Source organism: Muscardinus avellanarius (genome assembly GCF_963383645.1).
Source record: "Muscardinus avellanarius genome assembly, chromosome: 10".
NCBI classification, from domain to species: Eukaryota; Metazoa; Chordata; class Mammalia; order Rodentia; family Gliridae; genus Muscardinus; species Muscardinus avellanarius.
The window spans coordinates 76,280,715-76,306,442 of record NC_137796.1 but is presented as its reverse complement, the minus strand read 5'-3'; the positions used below and the strand labels follow the sequence as shown (position 1 = coordinate 76,306,442).

General features: G+C 40.3%; 1 protein-coding gene across 2 annotated transcripts in view; it reads left to right on the top strand.

Moving 5' to 3' along the window:
- BAIAP2L1 (BAR/IMD domain containing adaptor protein 2 like 1) overlaps positions 1–25,728 on the top strand; it is a gene marked incomplete at both ends in the record, with an annotated part of 110,268 nt that overhangs the window by 24,534 nt on the left and 60,006 nt on the right. For both annotated transcript variants that reach the window (XM_080702781.1, XM_080702780.1), the window contains 2 exons: positions 2,906–2,981; positions 10,362–10,448. In XM_080702781.1, coding sequence (XP_080558907.1) covers positions 2,906–2,981; positions 10,362–10,448 — 163 coding nt within the window. The remainder of the gene's footprint in view (positions 1–2,905; positions 2,982–10,361; positions 10,449–25,728) is intronic.

Sequence of the window (25,728 nt, the reverse complement as noted above, 5' to 3'; positions counted from 1 at the left end):
TTATTTATTTATTTATTTATTTATTCATTTGGTGGTACTGGGGGTAGAACCCAGGGGCTTTTCTACCTCCGGGCTATACTCCAAGATCTATTTTATACTTTATTTGGAAACAGGGTCCCACTAAGTTGCTGAGAGCCTCACTAAGTAGCTGAGGCTGGCTCTGAACCTGTGAGATCCTTCTGTCTCAGCCTCCCAAGTGCTGGAATTACAAGCATGTACAACTGTGCGCCACCACGCCTGGCTTATTTATTTTGCTGTACCAGAGATTGGATCCATGGCATTCTACCTCTGAGCTACACCTTCAGCCCTATTTTTTATTCTTTATTTTGAAACAGAGTCTCACTAAGTTTCAGAGTGCCTCACTAAGTAGCTGAGGCTGGCCTCAAACCTGCTATCCTCCTGTCTCAGCCTCCCAAATGCTGGGATTACAAGTGTGAGACACCATGCCCAGTTTAGGAGAGTGCTTTAAAAAAGTCAAGAAACTTTAAAGCACTCTTAAAAATAATTAAAAATATGTCAGAAACTCAAAAATAATGTAAGAGGTGAATATAAAGTTGAATAAGTATATCTGTCAGAGATTCTAAAGTCAAAAAGTAGAAAATTGCAGAAAAAATGAAATGATTAAAGAATAAATCCTACATGCATAAAATCCTCATCAGAGTTTCAGAAAGAATAAAGACAGGAACGAACATTTTCCAGACTTGAAGGATCTAGTTTTCCACATGGCTAGAATCCACCAAGTGTCCAGTAAAATAACTGGAAAAAATACCCACACAGAAGCAGATCCTGTTCAATTTTACAATACAGGGACAGAGAGATGGCTTCTAGAAATAAACTTTAAAAAGGAGAAAAAGTCACATACAAAGGAAATGACAGCTGACTTCTTAGCAGAAGACAGTGGAGCATAAAGCCAGGCATGGTGGCGCACGCTTGTAATCTCAGCATTTGGGAGGCTGACACAGGGTTTAATGGACAGCCTCAGCTACTTAGTAAGGCCCTTTGCAACTCAGTGAGACCCTGTTTTAAACAAAGAATAAAACATTGACCTGGGAGTGTAGCTTGGAGGTAGAATGCCCCTGGGTTCCATTCCCAGTACCGCAAAAAAACAAAACAAAACAACCAAGCAAACAAACAAAAAAACAGTGGAGCAGAATCTTAAGATTCTACAGTACTTGGAGGGCTGAGACAAGAGGATCTGCATTCACAGTCAGCCTCAGCTACTTAGGCCCTCCACAATTTAGATTCTGTTTCAAAATAAAGAATAAAAATTAGGGCTGGAGGTGTAGCTTGGAGGTAGAATGCCCCTGAGTTCAATCCCCAGTACCACACACACACAAAAATTCTAAAGAAAATATTTCATTCTCTTTATTATGCTCTACCCAGCAAATTATCAAACAAGTCAAGATAAAGGTAATTTTAGATGCACGAGACACAGATTTACTTCTCACATGTAACTTCTTAGATTTTGGAGAATGATCTCCAGCAGAAAGGAAGGAGAAGCAAGCTATAGATCCAGCTAATGAGAGCTCTTAACATAGGCCACAGAGAAGGACATGCAAGGACAGCAGCAGACGGTCAGCCAGGCCAGCCTGAGCCAGAGGACGGGGAGTCCTTGGAGGAGGTAATGGGTGGAGAAGTGGAATGGAAGATTAGTTGGCAACTTTATATACTTGAGAGCTAATATTGATACTTCTCTTCTGGACTTGACAAAGTATGTGGATGACTTTAAGGTAGATATGTAGAACACTAGGCATGTAATATCCAGTGGAGGATGAGACAATAATTCCAGGAAAAACAAAAAGGCTTTACCAGGAAAGGAAATATAATTTTTAGTATATTTCTCACAGAATAGTCACCCGTATTTATAAAGTCATAAGTACTATTGATTTACCAGAAATTTTTCACTTATTTATATAGGAAGGACTGAGGGAGGGGAAGTGAGGTGTGGTGTAGAGAATTGAGGTCCTCACGTATTATAGTAAGAAGCCAGTAGCTACTGTCCAAAATTGAGAAGTCAAGAATATTCTAAACTGTGGCAATAAGGAGAATAACAGTTTAGTTGAAAGCATTCTTGGGAGTAACTGAAGGGGTGGGGAAAGGTTAAGGAATGGGTTGTTTTTCACCATGTGTCCTTATCACTTCTGGATATAAGTCATCATGTCCTGCCTACTCCCAGTAGTTAATGGAGTGAACCTTTTGCTTCTGAAGAGTACGTTGTAAAGTGTCTGCCCCTTTGAATGTTGGATAGTTTTTCATTTCTGCCTCCTGGTTATTTACAAACTGTACACATTTGGGGAGGGGTACAGCCAGACTGGCCCATCTGGGATGACTAATATGTATGTATGTAATATGTATGGAATGACAGTAGCTAGTTGCTCATAGATGGCATGAATATATACTGTCACCATGTGCGCTCTCAAGGCCAGCACTATAGGAATTACTTCTTGGTGATTTAGATTTAGGAAAAGTGAAGGCAAAATGTCTTGGAAGGTTCTATTTGCCAAAATATCACCCTTAATTATAAGTTAAGTTCAGGTAGCTGGTGAGGCACGCTTGTTTCTTCACACTAGGATGACAACTATTAACAATCTTACACCCAGGAGACCCTCGCCTCTGGGCCTATAGTCCCTGTGGGGCATGGCAGGGATGTGTCTGCTACATGCTCCATTTATAGTAGATTCTAGGCAGCCCTTGGGCAACCGAGGACTGCCAGGATTACACATACTTTTCCACCTGTTCTGTCAGGTAAGGAAATATGTGCTTCTTAACAATTGTTAGGTCAGCATCCATGACTTCATAGAATGTATGCTAAATATGTATAAGTATCCTGGGCCACACAGTTAGAAAACCTAATGATTGCGTAATTTCTGTTTATTAATTTGTTTTGTGTATTTTTTTTTGTCAGAATGTTATGGAACAGTTCAATCCGGGACTACGAAATTTAATAAACCTAGGAAAAATTTATGAAAAAGCTGTTAGTGGTAAGTCTTTCTATTTTTTTAAATTGATCAATATAAAATACACATAAAAAGCCATTCGGTAAACATTTTACTTATTTCTGAATGCTTAACTTTGAATTTTTAAAATATCTTTAAATGGCAGAAATTACTTAAATTAATCTATAGAATTTAATTAATCATAGATTATTCTACTTAATCTATAGTGTATTTGAAATGAGTGAATTGAACAATAGTGAGGCAGCTATACATAATGTATTTTAATTATCAAATCATGCTTTCTGATATGGTTGTCTTTTATGTCATTGCCATAAACATGTCTTCTACATTTTAAACCAATTATATACTTAAAGTGTTTACCTAAAACACTTGTGTGGCTGGGTGTGTGGGTATATGCCTTATAACCCCACTTAGGAGGCTGAGTCAAGAGGATTGCAGGTTCAAGCCAGCCTCGGCAACTTAGTGAGACCCTGTTTCAAAATAAAAAATAAAAAGATTTGGAGCTGTAGCTCAGAGTTAGAATGCCCCTAGGTTCAATCCCTAGAACCTAAACAAACAACAACAAAAATCAATTGTACTTTAGTGTCCCCCACACAGAAATGTTTCTGCTTTTAGATATATTTCTTGCTTTTAGATATATCACTTTGGAAAATAACAAGAGGTCAAGTGTGATGGTGCATGCTTGTAATCACAGTACTTGTGAGGCTGAGACAGGACAATTGCAGATATGTTGCTAGCCTCGGCTATTTAGTGAGACCCTCTGCAACTTAGTTAAACTCTGGTTCAAAATAAAGACTACAAAATAGGGCTGGAGGAATAATTCTGGGGTAGAACACCCCTGGGTTCCATCCACAGTAGGAAAAAATAAGAAAATAAAAAATAAAGTAACATGAGCAATAGTGTTTTTAGCCCGAATGGAAACACATCTAAATTAAGCTCAGACATAGATTCTTATTTCAAAACAAATATACTTCATTTAAAATTAATGTGGGTGTTGGTATTCACCTTTCTTTGTGAATCAGAATTGTTCACACTTCAGTTTTCATTGAGGAAGTTTATATGCAGGTACACATGTAATTCCCTACTAAAAGGTGAATTTTTTTATAATGCATCAGTAATCACTTTAAACAGCTAACCATCAGCATGATGTGGAGGCACATGCTTGTAATCTGAGTACTTGGGAGGCTGAGACAGGAGGATCACAGGTTCTCAGCCAGACTCAGCTACTTAATGTGTCCCTCTTGCAACTTAAAGAGACCTTCCTTCAAAATTAAGAATAAAAAGAATTGGGGGTAGAATGCCCCTGGGTTCTATCCCCAGTACAGAAATAAAACCAAAACAGTAAAAAAGGCTAATCATTACCAGATTCTGACACAGTCAAGATTATTCTCTCTATAGCATATGTAGCCTCCAAATATTCAGACTCCACGTTCACCCTCCTCCCTGGCTTACTAAGATGATCAAGATTCTACATACATAGAAAATTTAACTTCCACCGTTTAAAATCTGAAGAAGTCTTCAGATCAAGTTTTTCCACCACATCTTTCTCTTCTTTTTTTTACCTCCTACACAAGCCACCTTTGCTTGCTCCCTGTTGGTATTTTGCAAATAAGCCTGTGGCCTCCTGTTCATCAGCATGATTGTGGCCCAGGACCAGGGTGTGCTGGCTGAACTGTGTGATCGGGAGTGTTGCCACTGTAGTCACCAGAAAAGCAAACTTTTACTTTCTTTTGCATCACTGTACTTTTTTGTCTGCAGCTTTCAGTGTCAGGAAATGAAGCAGGCCTGGGATTTTCCTCCCTTCCCAGCCCCGTGGCATCAGTACCTTCTTGCAGGCACCTTCCCTCCTCTGGAGAACAAGAGCCCCTCTGGCATTGCTGACTTTTCCTTGGCAGTTGTTTAATCACAAGGCCACAAAGTCATAGCTGTAGACATCCTTGTGAAAGAAATCATTATGACCTGCAGTATTCTGCGTGTGTGTGTGTGTGTGTGTGTGTGTGTGTGTGTGTGTGTGTGTGTTATTGGCCATTCTGCCTCTTAGCTGGAGATGTAGGTTATTGAGGCGGAGGTCCTTACTAAGTTGCTGGGGCTGTCCATGAAACTGCGATCCTCCTGTCTCAGTCTCCCAAGTATTAGGATTACAGGTGTGTACCACCACACCTGGCTTAGTATTCTCCCACCCGCCAACCCCTTTGTAGCATGAGGTGCCTCTCTGAGGCAGGGTTTTAAGGTGAACAGTGAGCTAACCACAGCTTAGATGCTTGCTAACAAGACTTTGACCCAAAAGGCTCATATTTCTTTAATACCTCCTGGAGATTGTTCTGCATTTCATAAGTATTACCAGAATTTCTTTTGGCCATCTGGTTATGGGTTTGCTGAATCCACTGAGAAATTTGGATATTTATATTTATAAAGTCCCTGGTAAGAATCTGAAGTGGAGTGGAGGGTGCCAGCCAGATGTGCAGTCAAGAGATTATAAGGCTGGACAACAAGTGAATGGCTAAAAGCCTTGTATAAACCAGTGTCATAGGAGTCTGATTAGTAGGTGCTGGTGTGAACTGCAGCAGGCAGGAGGCTTTGCAGGAGTTTTCCTAGATGACACATGTTGAGTTTCAGCAGGCAGACACTGCTTTGCACAGAAAAGACTTCATCCAACCCATGCCCTGGGATCCACACTTGTCTGGGTGAGATGCTGATGAGGAATACGTGGAATTGAATTTAAATGTGCTTTATTGCTATACATCACCATCACATTGCCCTCAAACTTAGCAGTTTAGGATAACAGTTTTCTTCTGTAAAGGTGGGACAGTTCCTTCAGCTATAATCAGCTGGGCCTGGACCCAAGGCTGAGAGCTGAGAAAAAGGGATTTTTCTCCTTCAATGAAGTCACACTGGGTTCTTAAACTACAGTAATGGTGTCCCAAAAATACTAGCATTTATGAAGCCCCCATGGGAGTCATGCTTGCTGATGCCACATTGTCCAAATCTAGTCACATGGCCAATCCACAGTGTAGCAGGAGACCACAAAGACTGGGAATTCCGTAAGCGCAATTCATTGAAGGCCATTACTGTAAAACCTACCACGAGCTCTGTAGCATAGGTGTCCTCGATGGGAAGTGGGAGATCATTGAAGGCCTTTGAGCAAGCAGAAGAGTATAGTCCAAATGGAACTGTATTTTAAAGGAAAACTATCTAATAGAAGTATGTATGCAATTTGGATGAGGTTGTGGCACATCCCTGTAAATCTAGTATTTGGGGAGCTGAGACAAGAGGATTATAGGTTTGTGGCCAACCTGAGCAATTTAGCTAGATCCTCTGCAACTTAGCAAGACTCTGTTTCAAATACAGATGAGGGTGTAGCATAGACAGAGAATGCCCCTGGGTTCATTCCCAGTACATGCACACACACAAATAAGTAGTATATTAATATAGATTAGTATATTATATTAATATAGATTAAGTAGATTAATATAGAATGATAAAGAAATAGAACTAATATGCTTCATTCCTGAAAACAATACCTAGTAAAAACTCTTAATATGTTCAAGAGGAGGCAAGTTACTAAAATACTTTAGCCAGAGACAGTGATACATACCTATAATCATAGTAATTGAAAGTCTAAGACAGGAGGATTTCAGGTTCAAGGCCAGTAGCATACAATAACTTAGCGGGTCCCTGTTTCAAAATAAAAAACTAGGGCTGGGGGTATTATCTCAGAGGTAGAATGCCTCTAGCTGTGATTTCCAGTACCACCCAAAATTTATTATTCTTTTTTTTTTTTTTTTTGGTGGTACTGGGGTTCCTGGAAGCCCTTCTACCTCCGGGCTACACTCCCAGACCTATTTTATATTTTTGAAACAGGGTCTCTTACGCCAGCGCGGCTGGCTTCGAACCTGCGCGATCCTCCTGTCTCCGCCTCCCAAGCGCGGGGATTACAAGCGTGCGCCACCATGCCCGGCCAAAAATTATTATTCTTTATTCTGAATATGTTAAACAATTTTTTTTTTTTCAGTATTGGGGATGGAACCCAGGGCATCCTATCTCCAGGCTACACCCCCAGCCTTTTTTTTTTTTTTTTTTTTGCGGGTCTGGGGATGGAACCCAGGGGCATTTGACCTCTGAGCTACACCCCCTGTCCTATTTTTTATTCTTTATTTTGAAACAGGGTCTTACTGAGTTGCAGAGGGCTTCACTAAGTCGTAGCTGCGGCTGTCCACGAACCTGTGATCCTCCTGGCTCAGCCTCCCAAATGCTGGGATTACAAGCATGCACTACTATGCCCGGCTCTTTAATAATTTTAAACTAATTCAACTTTATCATAAAAGCAAATATAATTTTGAAGACTGGGGTGGGTCACCTGGTTTTAAAAATAACCCAGTAGCTAAAGAAAATTTTCAATTTAATATGTGGCTGCAAACCAGAAATTTTATTTAATATTGTGTAATTCTCTGTGCCATTCTCCAACTAATTTACTTTTTGGCTTATCAGAACTTTACCACTTAAAATCTTCATTGTAAAATACATATATTAACTTGACAGTTTACTGGCTACACATACTTTGTTTTTAGGTGGTTACTTTTTCTTTAGTTCCAGCTGAGACCAAAGAGTCAAAAAGCACTATAATTTTGAACAGAGGAAGTGAAGTACTTTTGCTGGAGTTATGTACACTGCTGCTGACTCACCGTTGACCTTGGGGAGGATCCAGAATATCTCCACTCCATTCCCATTAGAGAAAGAGGCTGATAACATAACACTGTTAGGTAGATAAACCAAGAAATGACTTCGTGTATATAAACACTAATTGATAACTGTCAAGATTTTTTGTTTGTTCGTTTTTTTGTTTTTGCGATACTGGGAATGGAACCCAGGGACATTCTGCCTCTGAGCTACACCCCCAGCCCTCTTTTTTATTCTTTATTTTGAAACAGGGTCTTACTGAGTTGCAAAGAGCCTCACTAAGTAGTTGAGGCTGTCTGAGAACCCCAGTCCTTCTGTCTCACCTCCTGAATGCTGGGATTACAAGTATGTGCCACCATGCACAGTTGATAACTGTTCTTTTCATAATTATACTTTAAGGTTACCCCTGGTCTTAAAAAGTACAGCAGAGCACTACATTTCCTAATTTTTTATGCAAGCTTAATAAATACCATAACTTAAAATTTTTAGATCTCTATAATAAATGCTGAAATAGATAAATTTGTGTTAAAATACTACTTTTTGGTCTATAGCAGTTTCAGCTGGACCTGTACATATCTTAATTCTGTCTCCCTTCTACCTTTTTTATGCTTCCCTTTAAAATACACTTTTGCCAGGCATGATGAGGCATGCTTTTAATCCTAGTACTTGTGAGGCTGAGGTTGGAGGGTCACAGGTTTGAAGGCAGCCTCAGCAAGTAGTGAGACTCTTATCAACCTCGAAAGACTCTGTTTCAGAATAAAAATACAAACAGGGCTGGGGTTTACTTTGGAAATACAGTGCTCCTGGATTTAAACCCCAGTGCCACAAAATTAATTAAGTATACTTTTTAGGAATATTCTCATTATAAATTAGGACCAATGGCCTCAGGTTTTCCTGTCAGCAAAAGAAGTGACTGGACAGGGACCCTTAGGTTCTAAAACCTTGCCATCTCTAAAGCTACGTGGAACAGCAGTTTCTATATATGAAACCAATCTTGGGGTAAAGTAAATTTTCTCCAAAATTCACACTAACTGAGCTGGGATTTATTGAAAGCCTTGCTTGTCATGTGCCTTCATTCTCAAGCTGAGCTTGTAAAATGAAAGAAGCAGCTGCTACCAACAGCTACTTCTTTTTTTAAAAATATTAGGGATTGAATTTAGGGGTGCTCTACCAGTAAGCTATTCTATTTCTTATATTTTATTTAATTTTGTGTGTGTGAGAGAGAGGCAGACAGACACCGGAGATGAAAGTCAGGGACACTCTACCTGTAACGCACATTCCCAGCCCTATTTTATTTTTATTTTGGAGATAGGATCTTGCTAGGTTCATGAGAGTCTCACTACTTGCTGAGGTTGTCTTTGAACCTGTGATCCTCCTGTATCAGCCTCCCAAAAACTGAGATTACAGACGTGTGCCACCACACCTTGCTTTTGTCTTTTATTTTGAGATGGGGTTTTGCTAAGCTTCCCAGGCTGGCCTTAAACTTTGGATACTCTTGTCTCAGCCTTCCCAGTGGCTGGGATTACAGGGGTGCTCCACTATGCCCAGCTAGCAACAACCATTTATTTGTCTGACGCTCACATTATTAGGGCATTTTATAGATGAGTAACCTTTGTTTCACAAAGTATATGCAACTAGTCTAAGGAGGTCATGGAATAATATTTAGTCTTCAGAATCGGTTTGTAGTGAGGAGGGCATGATTTTTAAGATAGAACTGGGTACATGTCTAGTAATCCCAGCCACTCAGGAGGCTAAGGCAAGAAAATTGCAAGTTCAAGGCCAGGTTGGGCAACTTAGTGAGACCTTGTCTCAAAATAAAAAAGAATGGAATGTAAGAGGAGGGATGCAGCTCAATGTTTGAGCAGCCCTGGGTTCAATCCCCAGTATAACAAGACAAATAGAAAATCAATAATTGGAACCCAGCTTGTATTGTAATAAAGTTTTTCCTGCCCAAAAAATGGGGAGGGGGAGGACCATTCATTAGTTAGTTAGTTAGTTAGTTAGTTAATTCTGTTGCTTTTTTGGAATGTTCTGTGTTTCATCAAATTTCATAGACTTTTCCCTTAAAACAGTTACACTGATCAGGTTCCTGGGCCACCTCACCCAAGTATTCCTAACTAATAATAATGAAGACCTGTACTGCTGTTGAATAAACATCTCAGAAAAGGTTTTTTTTGAGCCGGGTCTTGTGGTGCACAATTGTAATCCCAATACTTGAGAGGCTGAGACAGGATGATCACACAGATTCGAAGCCAGCCTCAGCTATTTAGGTTCTCAGCAGCTTAGTGAGACCCTGTTTCAAAATAAAATATAAAATAGGTCTGGAGGTGTAGCTTGGAGGTAGAAAGCCCCTAGGTTTCATTCCCATCACCACCAAAAACAAACAAAACAAAACAAAAAACAGGAGTGGATGTGTTCCTAGCCCTAATTGGATGCCAGGGACACATTCAGTCTGGAACTGGTATTGGGAATGGCCAGGGCCTTCTGGATTTCTGGACATGCCATTGAGGGTTCCAGGGCTGAGCCCAGGTGAGGTTTCTATGGGCTCTTCTATGAGTTAGGCAGTCTCCACTCAGCACAGCCATTGGACAGGAGCCCTGCTTCTGAGTTGCAGTTGCTGCAGCCCAAGCCTTCTTGCAGCCAGAGGGGACCAAGGAATGTTTGAAAGAAAACCTGCCTTGATTCCTTGTCTAAGTGATGATTTTGTGTGTTATCTTTCTTGTCTAGCTATGATACTGGCAGGAAAAGCCTACTACGATGGAGTGGCAAAAATTGGGGAGATGGCTGCCGGGTCCCCTGTATCAACTGAACTGGGTGAGCTGACTGACCATTATACAAAATCCTAACTTGTCATCCTAGGCACCCTGATAAGAACATGCACAGTGATCCATTGGAGAATAGGAAGGAGAGCTAGCCGGGTGCTAGCCAAGTTTGAGTTCCAAAATCTAGTCTGTGAAAGTAGAGGCTCAGTTGGAGAGCCAAGCCAGGCTTGGTGCCCAAGGCCCAGGTAGAAGGATTTCCTGACTCTCCTGGGCACTCCGCTTCCTGCCTTGGTCTCTCACCTGTGATCCCTGAAGCTCCCAGCCAGGGAGCTTTGACCTACATTCTGAACCCAAGTTGGTGGGCCAGCCAGGCCTCTGACTGGGCAGGAGCATTTCCTGTGACTCACTTCACAGAAAACCCAGCTCCTTGGCTCTTGCTGCTTCCACAGTTACTTTCAGCTGTGATTTTTCCGGTTTTGCTGGTATGAATCGATCTCCTGTGCAGGCGCAGAGGGTGGCCACACCCTAGGCAGCACCCACTGTGGAGAAAAGCTGGGTTTCTATTTGCAGAGCCATTTCACTGTTACCATCTCCTGTAGGCTATTTTTTTTTAAAAATAGCCCCTTGCACCATCCTTATTTTTAAAACTTGTTGAATATGTTTTATTATATGAAGGGCAAGATTTCGGAATGTTTATTGTAATTTGAAATGCTCAGAAAACCAGTTGAAAATAGGAGAATGTGTGTGGGTTTAAAGTAAAGTGTCTCTCTAGTTAAAAAGTAGGGAGGGAAAGCAGAATGAGCAGAGTACCACTGATCATGCACACCGCTCAGTGTCAAGTCATCTTGAGGATTTTCAAGGTTGTGCCCACCAGAAGCCAGGAACAAGGCAGAAGCTGGATGACAGCTGGGGAGTGGGGTTGGGGGAGGGAGCTAGGCTGCTGGGCGCAAGGTTGCTCTGGGTTTACTGTTTATAGCCGCTGTTTACTTGAAGAGTTTATAAAGCTGGCAACAAAAGGTAGACTGTATGCCTGAAGTGATGCTGTTTGGTTAATATGTAATAGAAGTGATTACACCCAGGTTTTCTGAAATCCCGACTTGTGCACTGTGGGTGCTATAACTTCCACGTGTTCTGGCAAGGACTGAACTGTAAAAACTGTTCTAAGCACCATCATTTTAATAACATGTAGACACAAGCAGATAGCAAAACTTAGGACATTCTAGGGAGTAGTTGAGATGATTATAGGATCCCAAAAATAGGACAAAATTAACACGAAACAACCAATTTGTGTAAGGCATCAGGAAAAAAAAAAGTATGACCCTTATATTAAAACATATGGCGCTCTGACTCATGGTATTCATTTTGCCTTTTTAAATGTTTTATGGGTCTTGCCACTGTTTAAATAAAACTTGTGTTCCACACCTTACTTTATTCAGCTGTGAATTCATAATGTTGAATCAACTATTTCCACAGCAACAATGTTGTTATAAACACTGGCTAGAAACTCCAGTTACAGTAAGGAAACTATGTTTCAATGGTGAAGTTTCTTTCATGTGGATATGTATTTTATTCAGAGGGAATGGAAATAACTTTTGCTTCAAGTTTTATTTTGTTTCAAGATGTCCTTTTGCTTGTGTTCATGATCTTGTAGTTATGAGTTTTCTACTGATTTACAGTAATTCCATGATAAAATACTACCTCAAGAGTTGTTTTGGGGGGGCCTAATAATTTCTTTTGACTTGTGTAGTTTTTATTTTCTTGATATTCAAGTTTAGACTAAAATACCTTATATCTGTTTAAATTTTTTATATGAGTAGTAGTGGACAATTTATTTTTAAAAATGTTCAGTCAGCTGTGGTGGCTTAGCCTGTAATCACATACTTGGGAGGCTGAGAGAAGAGAATCACAGGTTTGAGGCCAGTGCACAGTAAAGGCCCTGTTTCAAAATATAAAGGCTGGGAGTGTAGCTCAGTGTTGTAACACCCCTGGGCTCAACATCTCTCCCCTCCCTCCCTCCCTCCCTGTTTCTTTCTCTCTCTCTCTCTCTCTCTCTCTCTCTCTCTCTCTCTCTCTCTCGCTCGCGCACGCACGCACACACAGAGTGACCAAAGATACATTGTATTTTTTTTATTTTCCAAGAAGATTTTATTGTTAACTACTACCTTTTGGTATTGGTACTCATAGATTGAGTTTGATTATGAAACTTATGTTATAAATTTCATATAAGAATGAAGAAGTAGCCGGGCATGGTGGCACATGCTTGTAATCCCAGCATTTATTTGGGAGGCTGAGACAGGAGGATCGCGGTTCCCGGACAGCCTCAGCTACTTAGTGAGGCCCTTTGCAACTCATTGAGACCCTGTTTCAAAAAAATAAAGAATAAACATAGGGCTGAGGGTATAGCTCAGAGGTAGAGTGCCCTGGGTTCCATCCCCAGTACCGCGCGCGCGCGCGTACACACACACACACACACACACACACACACACACACACACACACACACACACACAAAAGAATGAAGAGGTATTATCACACCTGTGAGATCATGAGTAATTTCAAACTTTCATTGAGTATGTCTTTTGGATTGAACTCCATTAGTAACAGACAGAACTGCAGCAGTACCATTGCTCATTTCTAGCTGTGGATATTTCCATTCAGACATCCTGTCTGGCATCAGCTCACCCATTGCTATGTGAATAATTTCAGGTACTTTTGCTAAGAAATAAACTACCTAATAGTGATTTAAGCAATAACATACTTATTATTCCAAAAGGTCAGGCCTACCAAATTCCCAGTTAATTCTAAGAACCTGGGTTCCTTATCTCTTTCATTTATTTTTCTTTTTTCTTTTATGGTACTGATGATTGAACTGAGGGACATTTTACTGCCAAGCTACACTCCCAGCCCTTTTTGTTTTTTGTTTTTAAAACAGGGTCTTGCTAGGTTGCTCAGAGTCTCACCACTTGGTGAGGTTGTTCTAGAACCTGCGATTCTTCTCCCAGCCTCCCAAGTACTGGGATTACAGAATTGTAAACCATGCCTAGCCTTCTTTCATCCTCTGACCTGTTTCCTCATGATATCAGGATGACTTCCAGTCTGCCAATCACTTCTTCCCATAGTCTCCAAAGGTAGAAAGGTGATCTTTTTCTTGGGTATACTCTTACAAAAGAGGAAACCTTTGCCCCGAAGTCCTAGCACACTGCCCCTTAGCATCCATAGCCCAACTTAGACCACATTCTCATGCCCAGCTGTCAGACAGGCTTCCTTGGCATGGTCAGCTAAGGAATGCAGAGGAGGAAGGGGCACAGCTGTTAGGAGATGGTCTGATGATGGCCCACATCAGGCATCTCTGGTATGAAAAGTCTGGTTTTGACTTTTTTTTTTTTTTTTTTTTTTTATGGTACTGGGGTTCCTGGAAACCCTACCTCCGGGCTACACTCACAGACACTGTTTTTTATATTTTTATTTGGAAACAGGGTCTCTTAAACCAGCATGGCTCACTTCAAACCCGCGAGGTCTTCCTGTCTCCGCCTACCAAGCGCAGGGATTACAAGTGTGCGCCACCACGCCTGGCTGGTTTTGACAGCTTTTGATGAAAGAAAAGGAATTATATGAATGTTTGCATTCTAGTGTTCCGTGGGTGTGTGTAGGACTCGTGTGTTTGGCATATGTCTGTGACTGGAAGGGCATTTTTCTTCCACATGGGCTGGTGAGTGGTCTGATGCCTGTGTAGACTTGAGACTGTGTCACTTTTTTTTTTTTTTTGGCACCTTTTCACTTTTTTCTCTAGAAAGTCGTGTCTGTCCCTAACCAGTCTGTTTGGAAGCAGGACTCTAAGCGTGGAAGGAGTAGGACACTGGGCTGGTTTTGGTTTTCTCTACCCATAGGCTTTCCCCCCATGCTTTGGATGTTGTCATGGTGAACTCTCATGTTTCCCCCTCCTCTGCCTCTGTTCTTTCTCTCCTCCTCAGGGCTTTCTCTGCCGTGTATCTGCTTAGCAGTTGCTTCTTCTTGTGATCCCCGTAGCCTCAAGACTGAAAGATGGGGGAATAGAGAAAATAAAAATGTTACCCACAAGGCTGTCTACTCCAGTCACTTGCCATTGCTGCATATTGTTCCAATCTCGTCTTTGAAAAAATTTGTTCTTAACTCAGTATGCCTAAACTGCTTGTTCCATGAGTGGTCTAAGGCGCCCACATTCACATAAGGACAGTAGGAGCCGCAAACACTTGGGCTCACTCTGTGCCAGGCCCAGGGCCCAGCACTTTCTCTGTTTTTTGTTGGCATTTAGACCCACAGCAGCTCTGTGTAATGAGTGTAGGTACTTCCACCATCTCCCTCGCACAGGAAAGGCCCAGAGGTGAAGTGACTTGCTGGGTGCACTCAGTCTGAATTCTTCACCTCTGCATCTAGTGCACTTCACTGAGGCGAGGGAAAAGCAAAGAAGCAGCTGAGAAGGGGACACTGAAGAGGAAGAACATGGGCCCACAGTGGGGATCCTTTCAAGAAGGGGATGAGAGCTTGTTATTAGTAGCAGGGTAGGGCCAGCAGATATAGTGGTTAGCAGTGACCCATGTCCTTGGAAATGGCTTCGTTAGGATCCTGACCAGAGTCCAGGTGTCAGGAGATTAGGATAATGGAAATTCCAGAGAACTAACACACACACACACACACACACACACACACACACACACACTCTCTCTCTCTCTCTCTCTCTCTCTCACACACACACACACACACACACACACACACACACACACATACCCTTCTTAGAAGCATTGGTTAACTTTTGTGTGGTGGGACTTCTGGATGAAGACTCAGGTCTTACTAAGTGTCCACTGTGTGTTGGACCCTTCATCCATCACCATTCACCTCCAGTAGCCACTGGGTGAATTTTTCCTGACTGATCTGTAGGGTGCAGTGTTCCCTGTTGGGGCGGGGAGGGGGTGATAAGCCCTAAGGGTAAACTTGGCTGTCACCTCCTCCTACAGGGGGTGGGAGATAACCTCCATGAGCACCCACCTTGGGTCATTTGTCCCCAGCAGTGTGCTTTGCAGCATAGTAAGGTGGAGCAGGACTTGTGAGGTGGTTACCCCCTAGGGTGGTCAGGGCCAACCACCTGAGCCATCTGGGTCATAGAGCACACCCTGCCCAGCTGGGGCCCAAGAAAGATGCAGGAGTGAGGCCAGGCCACATTTTACTGTCTCCTGAGACTGCCAGGTAGGAGGGTGCCCACGACCTGAGAGAGGCTCCACTAAGGTCATGACCCTACAGTGCTGCTATCAGCTGTGTTGTGACCTTGGGCAGCAATTCACTTTCATGAGTGGGTTAGTGGTACCTAAGGGAGATGCTGGCCACAACTTACAGGATGTTTGAAGATGAAATGAGATAATGTGCCCTGTGGTTTCTAGAGAATCAAAGTCTGAAGATGCCCTAGTTGCCACTTGACATAATTAAAAATAATTGAGAATTCAAAAAAAAGTACAGTACTAATCTTCATTGACTTATCTTTAAAAGCAGCCAGTGTGTTTGTAAGAGTATTTCCTTGATTATTCATTAGAACAGTTGTTCAGTTCTCTTCATTGTTTCTTTGTTTTTGTTTCATTAATTTCTTTTATGTATACATATAATTTTTATAAGTGCATTATAATCATACATCATAATGAGGTTCAGAGCAAGAGACATGTAGCCAGGCATGGCAGTGCATACTTGCAATTCTAGTATAGTTGGGAGGCTGAGAGAGGAGAATCTCAGGTTCCCAACCCAGCCTCAGCTGATTAATGAAGGCCCTCCACAACTGAATTAGACCCTGTTTTAAAATAAATAATAAAAAATAGGGCTGAGGGTGTATCTTGGAGGTACACGATACCAAAATTAGCACTGTTAATTTTGTATATGTACATATTGTAAAGCCCTAACAAAAGCTAAGCCAAAATTGTTTAATGCTCCTCCCTAGTTTTTCAGGAAGTTAAAGTAACATCCTGCCTACCCTATGGTAAATGTAGCAAGCATAGACCAACATCCTGCTTACTCTATAGTGAACATCCTATAAGAAGGAGCCCCACTCCAGACAAAGCTGCAGTCTTGTCAGACAATAACAGTGGGCCTCCCCCCTACCCTCAGTCACTTGTTTGTGGCTTTGCCTTTAAAAACCCCTTGTAAAATGGATGGAACTGGAGGACATTATGTTAAGTGAGATTAGTCAGTCACAAAAAATAAGAAATCAGATGCTTTCCCTAATATGTGAGAGCTAGGGAGAGATGGGTCATAGGAGGAACTCTAGATGAAAAAGGAAATCCTATATTGGAGCAAACAAGACAACCTAAATGAGGGGATGGGAGGGGGGAAGAAGGAAATTCTCCAAAACATACAATGTACTTAAACATATCGAAGGCAACCACTAAGCCAAGCAAGGGAAGGAGGGACGGGAAGGGAATAGGGTGAGAATTGGGTAGGGGTTAAATTGGTGATGTGTACATGTATGTACACACAAGTTTTTTTTACCCCAATATGATATATGAATATAATGCACCAATAAAAATTTTAAAAATTGATCACATAACAACAACAACAAAAAAGTAAAATAAAATAACCCCTTGTAGGTTCAGCTCTGGGACGCAGATCTGGACTGAGTGCCAGACTGCGTCCCTAACCTTGCTAGTCTGTTGTCCCTAGCCTGGCTAGTCTGTTTTTTTGTTTTCTTTTGTTTTTTGCAGTTAAATAAACTGATCTTCCAAGTTCACTTGGTGCTCTCTTTCTCCTTTCCTGTGACATCGGCCTGGGCACAACACATATAGTGTCAGTTGAAGTGTTTCCTTTATCAAGTCTTCCCCCCCCCCATTCACCTCTCTTTCCTCGACCCCTCTATCATTTCACTGGGATTTCTCTTTTATCTGGAGTCCCTCTTATATCCCAGTTTCTTCCAAGCTTCCACATATAAGCGAAAACATGACCTTCATTTTTTATGACTGGATAATCTCACTTAGCATAATATTCTTTAGTTCTATCCATTTTCCTGCAAATGACATAATTTTGTTCTTTATAGCTGAGTTAGAATTCCACTGTGTGCATGTCCTATAATTTCATAACCTAGTCACCTATTGATGGACCCCTAGACTGGTTCCATAATTTGGCCATTGGGAATTGTACTGCTATAAACATGGGTATGTGTGTATCACAAGAGTATTCTGGCTTCAGTTTGAAAAGATATCCATGAGTGGTATATCATGTGGTGGATTCATTCCCAGTCTTCTGAGGAACTTTCACACTGACCTCCAAAGCCCCTGCACTAATTTGCAATCTCACCAAAGTATATAAAAGTTTGCTTCAAAGCCGGGCGTGGTGGCGCACGCTTGTAATCCCCGCGCTTGGGAGGCTGAGACAGGAGGATCACGCAGGTTCGAAGCCAGCTTCAGCTAACTTAGTGAGGCTCTCGGCAACTTAGTGAGACCCTGTTTCCAAATAAAATATGAAATAGGTCTGGGAGTATATCCTGGAGTAAAGCCTCTGGGTTCCATCCCCAGTACCACCAAAAAAAAAAAAAAAAAAAAGTTTGCTTCACCATATCAATGCCAGAATTTATTATTGTTTGTATTCTTTTTTTTTTTTTTTTTTGGTGGTGGTGTTACTGGGGTTCCTGGAAGCCCTTCTACCTCCGGGATACACTCCCACAGGCTATATTCCCAGACCTATTTTATACTTTTTTATGTGGAAACAGGGTCTCTTAAGCCAGCGAGGCTGGCTCCAAACCAGCACGATCCTCCTGTCTCCGCCTCCCAAGCACTGGGATTACAAGCGTGCGCCACCACGCCCGGTGTTTGTATTCTTGATTACCATTTTAATTGTGGTTAGGTGAAATCTCAGTGGTAGTAGTTTTGATTTGTATTTCTCAGGTTGCTAATGATAATGTGTATTTTACAAATATTTATTGGCCATTTGCATTTCCTTTATTTGTTTAGTTTGTTTATTGTTCTATTTGTTTAGTTTGCTTGCTCATTTATTTTTAGTGTAAAGTTTCTCTCCCCCACCCCCCTCTGTCAAGGATTATTCTTTTTCTCATTTCTTGTGTTGGGGAATGTACTGGGATTGAACCCAGGGGTGTTCTACCACTGAGCTACACTCCCAGCTCTTTTATTTTTGCCAAAGATGACCTTGAATGTTGCAATCCTTCCATCTCAGCCTTCCAAGTACGGGATTATAGGCATTGCCACTGTGCCTCACCTTTTTCTATTGTTTGAAATGGCATATTTAACTCATGAATTTTAATACAGGCAGTCCTTGCTTTTCATGGGAATAGGACTAGAAAAATAACTGCAAGCTAAAAGCATGTTGTGATCTTAATATTCAATAGAGAAAGTTAGGATTATTTTTGTGACATTTAAAAATGTTTGTCAAGCTGGGCACAGTGGTGCAGGCCTGTAATCCCTACTTGCGAGGCCAATTTAGGAAGGTTTGAACCCAGGCCCAGCAACTTAGTGAGACACCTCAGTAACTTGGTGAACCCCTTTTTCAAAGTTAAAAAAACAAATTAGGGCTGGGGGTGTAGTTCAGAGATAGAAATCCCAATCCCCAGTTCAATCTTCATTACCACAATAAATAAATAAATTAATTAATTAAAATTTAAAAAACTGGAGGTGTAGCTCAGTGGTAGAATACTCTGGGATTCAATATCCAGTACTGGGAGAAAAAAAGATTTGTCAAAAATATTTAAAATACTCTTGTCAGGCCTGGTATGGTGGTACATGCTTGTAATACTAGTAATTGGGAGGCCGAGACAGCAGAATCTCAGCTTCAAGGACAGTCTTAGCAAGTAGTGAAACTCTCATCAATCTAATGAGACCATGTTTCAAAGTAAAAATAAAAATAGGCCTAAGAGTGTAACTCAGAGGTAGAATATCCCTGGGCTCAATCCATAGTACCACAAAATAAAATCCTCTTATCAGTCATGAATGTATAGGGAATTGAAAAATAAAACTAATATTAGTACACTAATTTACATAGGTAAGTTGAGAATTAGCATACTTTTATTTATAAAATTTTATTGGAGCATTTTAACTGTACTGCCTTCTTGTATAACTTAGAATATGGGTAAACATTTTTCTTTGCTTTAGTAAAGTGCCATACTGCTTTCTAAGTTTGGATCTGTCTAAATACATAAGAAAAACTCAATTTCTTCTACTATATTCTTACAACAGAGAACACTGTGAACAAATGTGTGGAAGGTTTTCCCATCCACTCAGCAAGCAGCTCTGCAGTGAACACCAGCTGGGTGTCCAATTCGATTCTGTCATGCTCTACATGAAGACAGGTCAAATTCCACTGGTTCAGGGCTCAGTCCCGCTATATCAGTCTTAAGCAATCAGTTATCACTATACTTCTGACCAGTTGACTATAAATTGAAGTTCCCACTTTGTCCTCTTGGGATTTGACAAATTTGCTAAAGCGGTTTCCAGACTCAGGGAAGCATATATTACCCATTTGTCGTAAAGGATGCCCTCCCTGGATAGGCCTCCCTCCAGGAACTCCGTGTGTTCAGCCATCTATAAACTCGTGGATTTTCAGAGCTTTGTTCAGTAGTTATGACTAAGTCGCTGGCCATTGCCCTGGCAACCAGCCTTCATCTTAAAGCTCTTCAGGAGCCCCCAGTCATCAGTCAGTCATTAGCATACAAAAAGACATAATTTCAGAGTCTGAGATTCCAAGAATTTTAGGAGCTGAATGTTAGGAAACTAGATAAAGACCAAATGTGTTATTACTTCCCAATATCACAATCAGCTTCCAACATTTTATCTTTGTGTGTGTGTGTGTGTGTGTGTGTGTGTGTGTGTGTGTGTGTGTTTTGCTAGGGATTGAACCCAGGGGCATTCTACCTCTGAGCTACACCCTCAGTCCTTTTTTATTTTTGTTTTGTTACAGGTTCTTGATAGGTGGCTGAGGCTGTCCTCCAACCTGATCTTCCAATCTCAGCGTCCTAAGTACTGAGACTACAGGCATGCCCTGCCCTCAGTCTTTTGTGATTTTAATGTTGTGACATATCTTCAAGAATTTCTTTAATATGAAGGGTTTTGTTGATTTTTTTCTCTGAAACATATTTATCCTTTCCATCACAATCATTTTCTTCAATTAGGTTGATAAATTTGGGTTTCCCTCAGTTTCTGTGGCTGTAAATTCAGGGTCTCTCGAGAAAAGCAGCAGTGTCAACATTCCCAGTCAGTGATGTATTGTATAATCCCATGGGCATTTGGATAAGCATTATCATTTCTTATTTCTTTGCTACACTTTCATCTTTTCTGACAATTCTTTTTTGTGGCATGTCACCTAGATTATAACTGACATTTTGAGGTGTCTGTGTACTCTCTTTGCTATCTTAATTACTGCGCCTTCATAGTAAATCTTGATATTCAGTAGTGTAAGGTCCTCTAGCTTTGTTCTTAGAACAGGCAGGGCCACCATGCCTGGCCTTCTGCTAATTTCTGAAATGGCACACTTAACTCATCAATTTTAAATACAGGCAGTCCTTGCTTTTCAAGGGACTAGGACTAGAAAAATGACTGTCATTTTACATTTGCACCAGCAGTGAGTGAAAGTTCTAGTTTTTCCATATGGTTGCTAACACCAGTTATTGTCTATTAGTTTGTTTTTTGTTTTTTATTATGGCTTTCCTAGTGAGTATGAAGTCTTATCTCCTCTTGGTTTTCATTCTCATTTCCCTGGTAAACTAATGATGTTGAACATCTTTCCCTCCTTTTCTTTTCTTTCTTTCTTTTTTTTTTTTTTTCTTGCAGTACTGGAGATTGAACTCGGGGGTGTTCTATATTTTTTATTTTAAAACAGAGTTTCACTAGGTTATGGAGGGTGTCACTAAGTTGCAGAGACTGGCCACAAACCTGCAATCCTTCTGTTTCAGCCTCCCAGGTACTGGGATTACAGGTGTACACCATCATGCCCAGCTCAATGTTGAACAACCTTTCATGTTTTACTGGGCATTTGCATATTTTTGGAGCATGTCTGTTCAAATCCTTTGCTGGTTTATTATTTATTTATTTATTTATTTATTCATTCAATTATTCTTTCAGTACTGGGGATGGAACCCAGGAGCATTCTACCTCCAAGCTATAACCCCAGCCCTATTTTTTATTCTTTATTTTGAAACAGGTCTCACCAAGTAACTGAGGCTGTCCTCGAACCAATATCCTTCCATCTCGGCCTCCCAAATAAGTGTATGCCACCACACTCGACTCTTTGCTGATTTTTAATTCAGGGGTGGGTGTGTGTGTGTGTGTGTGTGTGTGTGTGTGTGTGTAAGTAACTGGGGATTGAACCCAGGAAGATTATACTTCCGAGCTATACCTCCAGCCCCATGTTTGATTCTTTATTTTGAAATAGGTTCTCACTAAGTTGCAGAGGGCCTCACTAAATAGCTGAGGCCAGCTGCAAACCTGTGATTCTTCCTGTCTCAGCCTCCCAAGTACTGGGATTGCAAGCATGTGCCACCACACCCAGCTATTTCAGCTATCTTTTTATTATTGAGTTTATAAGATTTAGTAAAATTTGGTTTTATGCTTTATTTGATCTCTTATGCAGGTAATCCTATTGTATGAATTGGGCCTCTTGATTCTCATTCCTGAAGGATTCTTTCTGTAATGGTTTTGTTAGGTCATCTTTTTATTCTCTTCCATCCATGGAGGGTGTATAGAAGTTTTGCCATTGAAAGACATCAAAAAATGAAAAGGAGAAAGGACAAGAAGTGGGGAACCTTCTTTCCCAAATAGCATAGTTTCTTTCTTACAAAGAAGTACTATAACATAAATATGGAAAGATTGCAAGTTCCTCTAATTATCTAAATTTAAGAAACAATGACAGATTAAATTTATCTATTAATCTGATAGACATATGTTTCATCTTCCTAAGATCTTCTTGATAATTGTTCTTGAAAATAAAAGGTCTGTTATGGATAGTCTGTATTACAGAGAATATTCAGAAGATGTGATTGCTTTTTTCTCCTATGTTTAAATGTAATAGAAAAATATTGATGATTTAAGAAAAATACCAAACTCATCATTTTTTTGCTGAGTGCCCTCAATTACTGAAAGACAATAATTAATCTATACTTTTAAGCCTCACCCTCTTTCAAATTCATTTAATCAAAGCATCACCTTTTATCAGTTGTACCTTAACTGAAGGAATAAGCAAACTACAGCCAGGGACTGTACAGCTCCTGTTTCTAAAATTTTACTGAAACACGACCACACCCATCTGTTTAGGAATTGTCTGTGGCTGATTTCAGGCTGTAGTAGCAGAGTTGCCTGGTTGCAAGGGAGAAATCTGGTGCTCAAGGCCGAAAATTTTTATTATCTTTTAGTCCCTTATGGGCCCTTACCATGATGGTGGAAGACTTTAGTATCATACAGTTGTTTAAACCTGAGTGATCATGTGAAGTATTCCACATCCTTTTCTCCAAAGAAAAAACAGTTTCTAAATATCTAGGGTTATCAAACATTAACAACCACAGTAGAATAATAAGCTCAAGTCTACAAGTACTCAGCCTTGTTGGGAGGAGTGAACTAACAAGCCCAAACCCAGAGCTGTGTAAACAGGCTTTTGTAGGTAAAATAATTTTGCCTACTGTGTTTAATTATTAAATAACAAATCAGAGTTAAATTCAAATGACTCTATTTGTTGTCAGGGTTTGTATCTGTAGCCACACACATAACCCTGTTTTGTTTTGCTTTAGTAGCACTATGGATTGAACCAGGCTTTGTATGTGCTATGGTGCTCAGTCACTGAGCTACACACCAGCCCCACACATAAATCTGTATCAGCGCATATACTCAGTTCAGCTTGGGGCAGCATACTGACCTAGCACTCATTTAACAGAGGAAACTGAAATTTGAGTAAACTTCCAGTTTTGTCTCTAAATCCAACAATGTTTATTTTTAAAACTTAGAAAATATTGAAAAAGCCAAAAGGAAAAATATAAATGGTTAGAGGAAAATGTTTTGGTGAAATGTTTAAAAGAACCTTTGAGTCAGTTTTTTCGTCTTTAAAGCAGAGAAAAATAAAGGTTCTCATTTATTTCTCAAAAAATAACAGACTTTCTTTGGGAAATTTATAAATTTGCTTTGAGCTCCTTACAGCTCACCAGTACATGTATTTAGGCTATGTTATTTTGTTCCAGTTTAGTCAGCTATTCCATTATTTTGAATCACTCATTTAATTGTTGGGTCAATTTCTTAAGTTAGGCACAAAACAGATTTTATCTTCTTACCATCAGGGAACTTAGAGTATCATAGGTTTTCTTTATTATAGACAAGATGTTTGTAAGTCATGCAGCTTAAAAAATATATAGTTACTACAGTTTTACCTTGTTGATACTCAAAATCTAAAAACCTCACAGTCTTTGATCTTGAGAATAAGAGAAAAATATTTTGGAACTATTTTTAAAGAAATGTCACTAATTTGTAAATACATTCCTAAGGTCTAAATAAAAATGAAGGAATTCATACCAGACCCCATGAGAGTGGTGCTGAGCCAAAGCCATTAGGATTGACCAAAATCACGTGACCTTTTAGTTATAGGTTAGGCTCATTTGGAAGAGATTAGAATCAGTCCTTTCCACAAAAGTAAGAAAGAAGCAACACAAGCATTTATTTTATTTAACAGTGCCTACTGTATGCCAGGTGCTATTCTAAGCACCTCACAAAGAGTAACTCCTATAATCATCATGACAGCCCTATGAGATACCCGCCATTATTATCATTTCCGTGTTACAGATGTGGAAACGAGTTCAAAGAGAATAATTGCTGAGGTCACCCAGCTGTTAATGACTGGTTAATTTGATCCCAGCCAGTCTGCCAGCTACATGGCCTATTGTGCCAGTTTAATTTCCTTTATATCAAAAGAGACTTTTCTGACATGATTTATTTTGTCAGATTATTCTTATGGCTCAGCAAAGTAAAATATTTCATTAAATAGTGAACCATCAAATAGTCTGAAACAGACTCAGGATGTGAATGTAAGTTTTTTGGTGTGTGTTTTCCTCAGATAAAGTCAAGATTGCATAGTTTTTTGTAGGAGCATTTATAGCATGACCATTTGTTCCATTTTTTTATGCTGTAATTCTGTTTTGGGATTGGGGGGGGCGGCTCATTTTTCCTAGAACCATGCACATGCTAAATGCCTTTAGACTTTGCAGGTGGATTTCATATTTCAGTTTTTAGGTGGCTCTTGCTCACCCAACACATCTTTGTTTCCGTTCGGAGCAGGGAAGATCTTAGGTTAACTGTAGAGAAAGAAAAGCTTATAATTTATAAATGTATATCTTATAAAGTCTATATTCTGCATATATTACATAAATCCATATATCAAATAGGCATGTTGTTGTGAGTATGTACAAATTCCTAAGATTTTAAGATGTTCTGAATTATAAATTGCACTTCTTTACTAAAGTTGTCATAAGGAAAGCAGTCCTCTCAGCTTTGAAGTAACTGTGTGCACTTGTACTGTAATTAGTAAAGACCCCATACCTAAATGCTAAATGGTCGGACCAGGATTAGTCAATTTAACATTTAATCCTTCCAGATTGCCTGGTGGGCAGATCTTAAATATAAATTTGAAACCTCATTGCCTGCTTTTCATTCTACCTTATTATACCTGCCCATCATGTGAATCTTTGAATTTTGAGGTACATAAACAAAATTATCTTGTTTAAATGATCAGTTTTAGCCAGGCACAGTGGCATATGCCTGTTATTCCTGTAATTCCTCCAGAGACAGGAGGATTGCAAGTTCAAGGATAGCCTCAGCAACTTAGTGAGACCCTGCTTCAAAGTAAAAAATTAAATAGGGCTGGGGATAGAGCTCAGAGATAGAACATGATTGGGTTTAACCTCCAGGATCCAAATGTATATGTATATGTATATGTATATGTACATGTACACACACACACACACACACACACACACACACCAGTTTTCACAATTAGTGAAATTGGTCTCTTTTTTTCTTTAAAGAATATTTTATGTCCTAACAACTCAAGATGGGGAGAATGCAGGTACCCTGTTTTCGTGCTGTCAGCCACAGCCAAAGAATAATTGGTCAGGGGCCACGGCACTGGATGGGATGGCTGGCCTATCATGGAGGGGATGCAGAGGGCCTATGGGACTCTACCCCAGCCACTGACACCATCTTTGGTCACAAGACCTTCTTACATCCTCTTAAAATGAGTGTAGATTTCTTATTAAATTCACAGCATTGAGCGAGGCCTAGATTAAGAATCAGAAATGTATGTATGGGAGTATGCCAAGAACAAGTGACTTGGTTAGGTAGACAGAA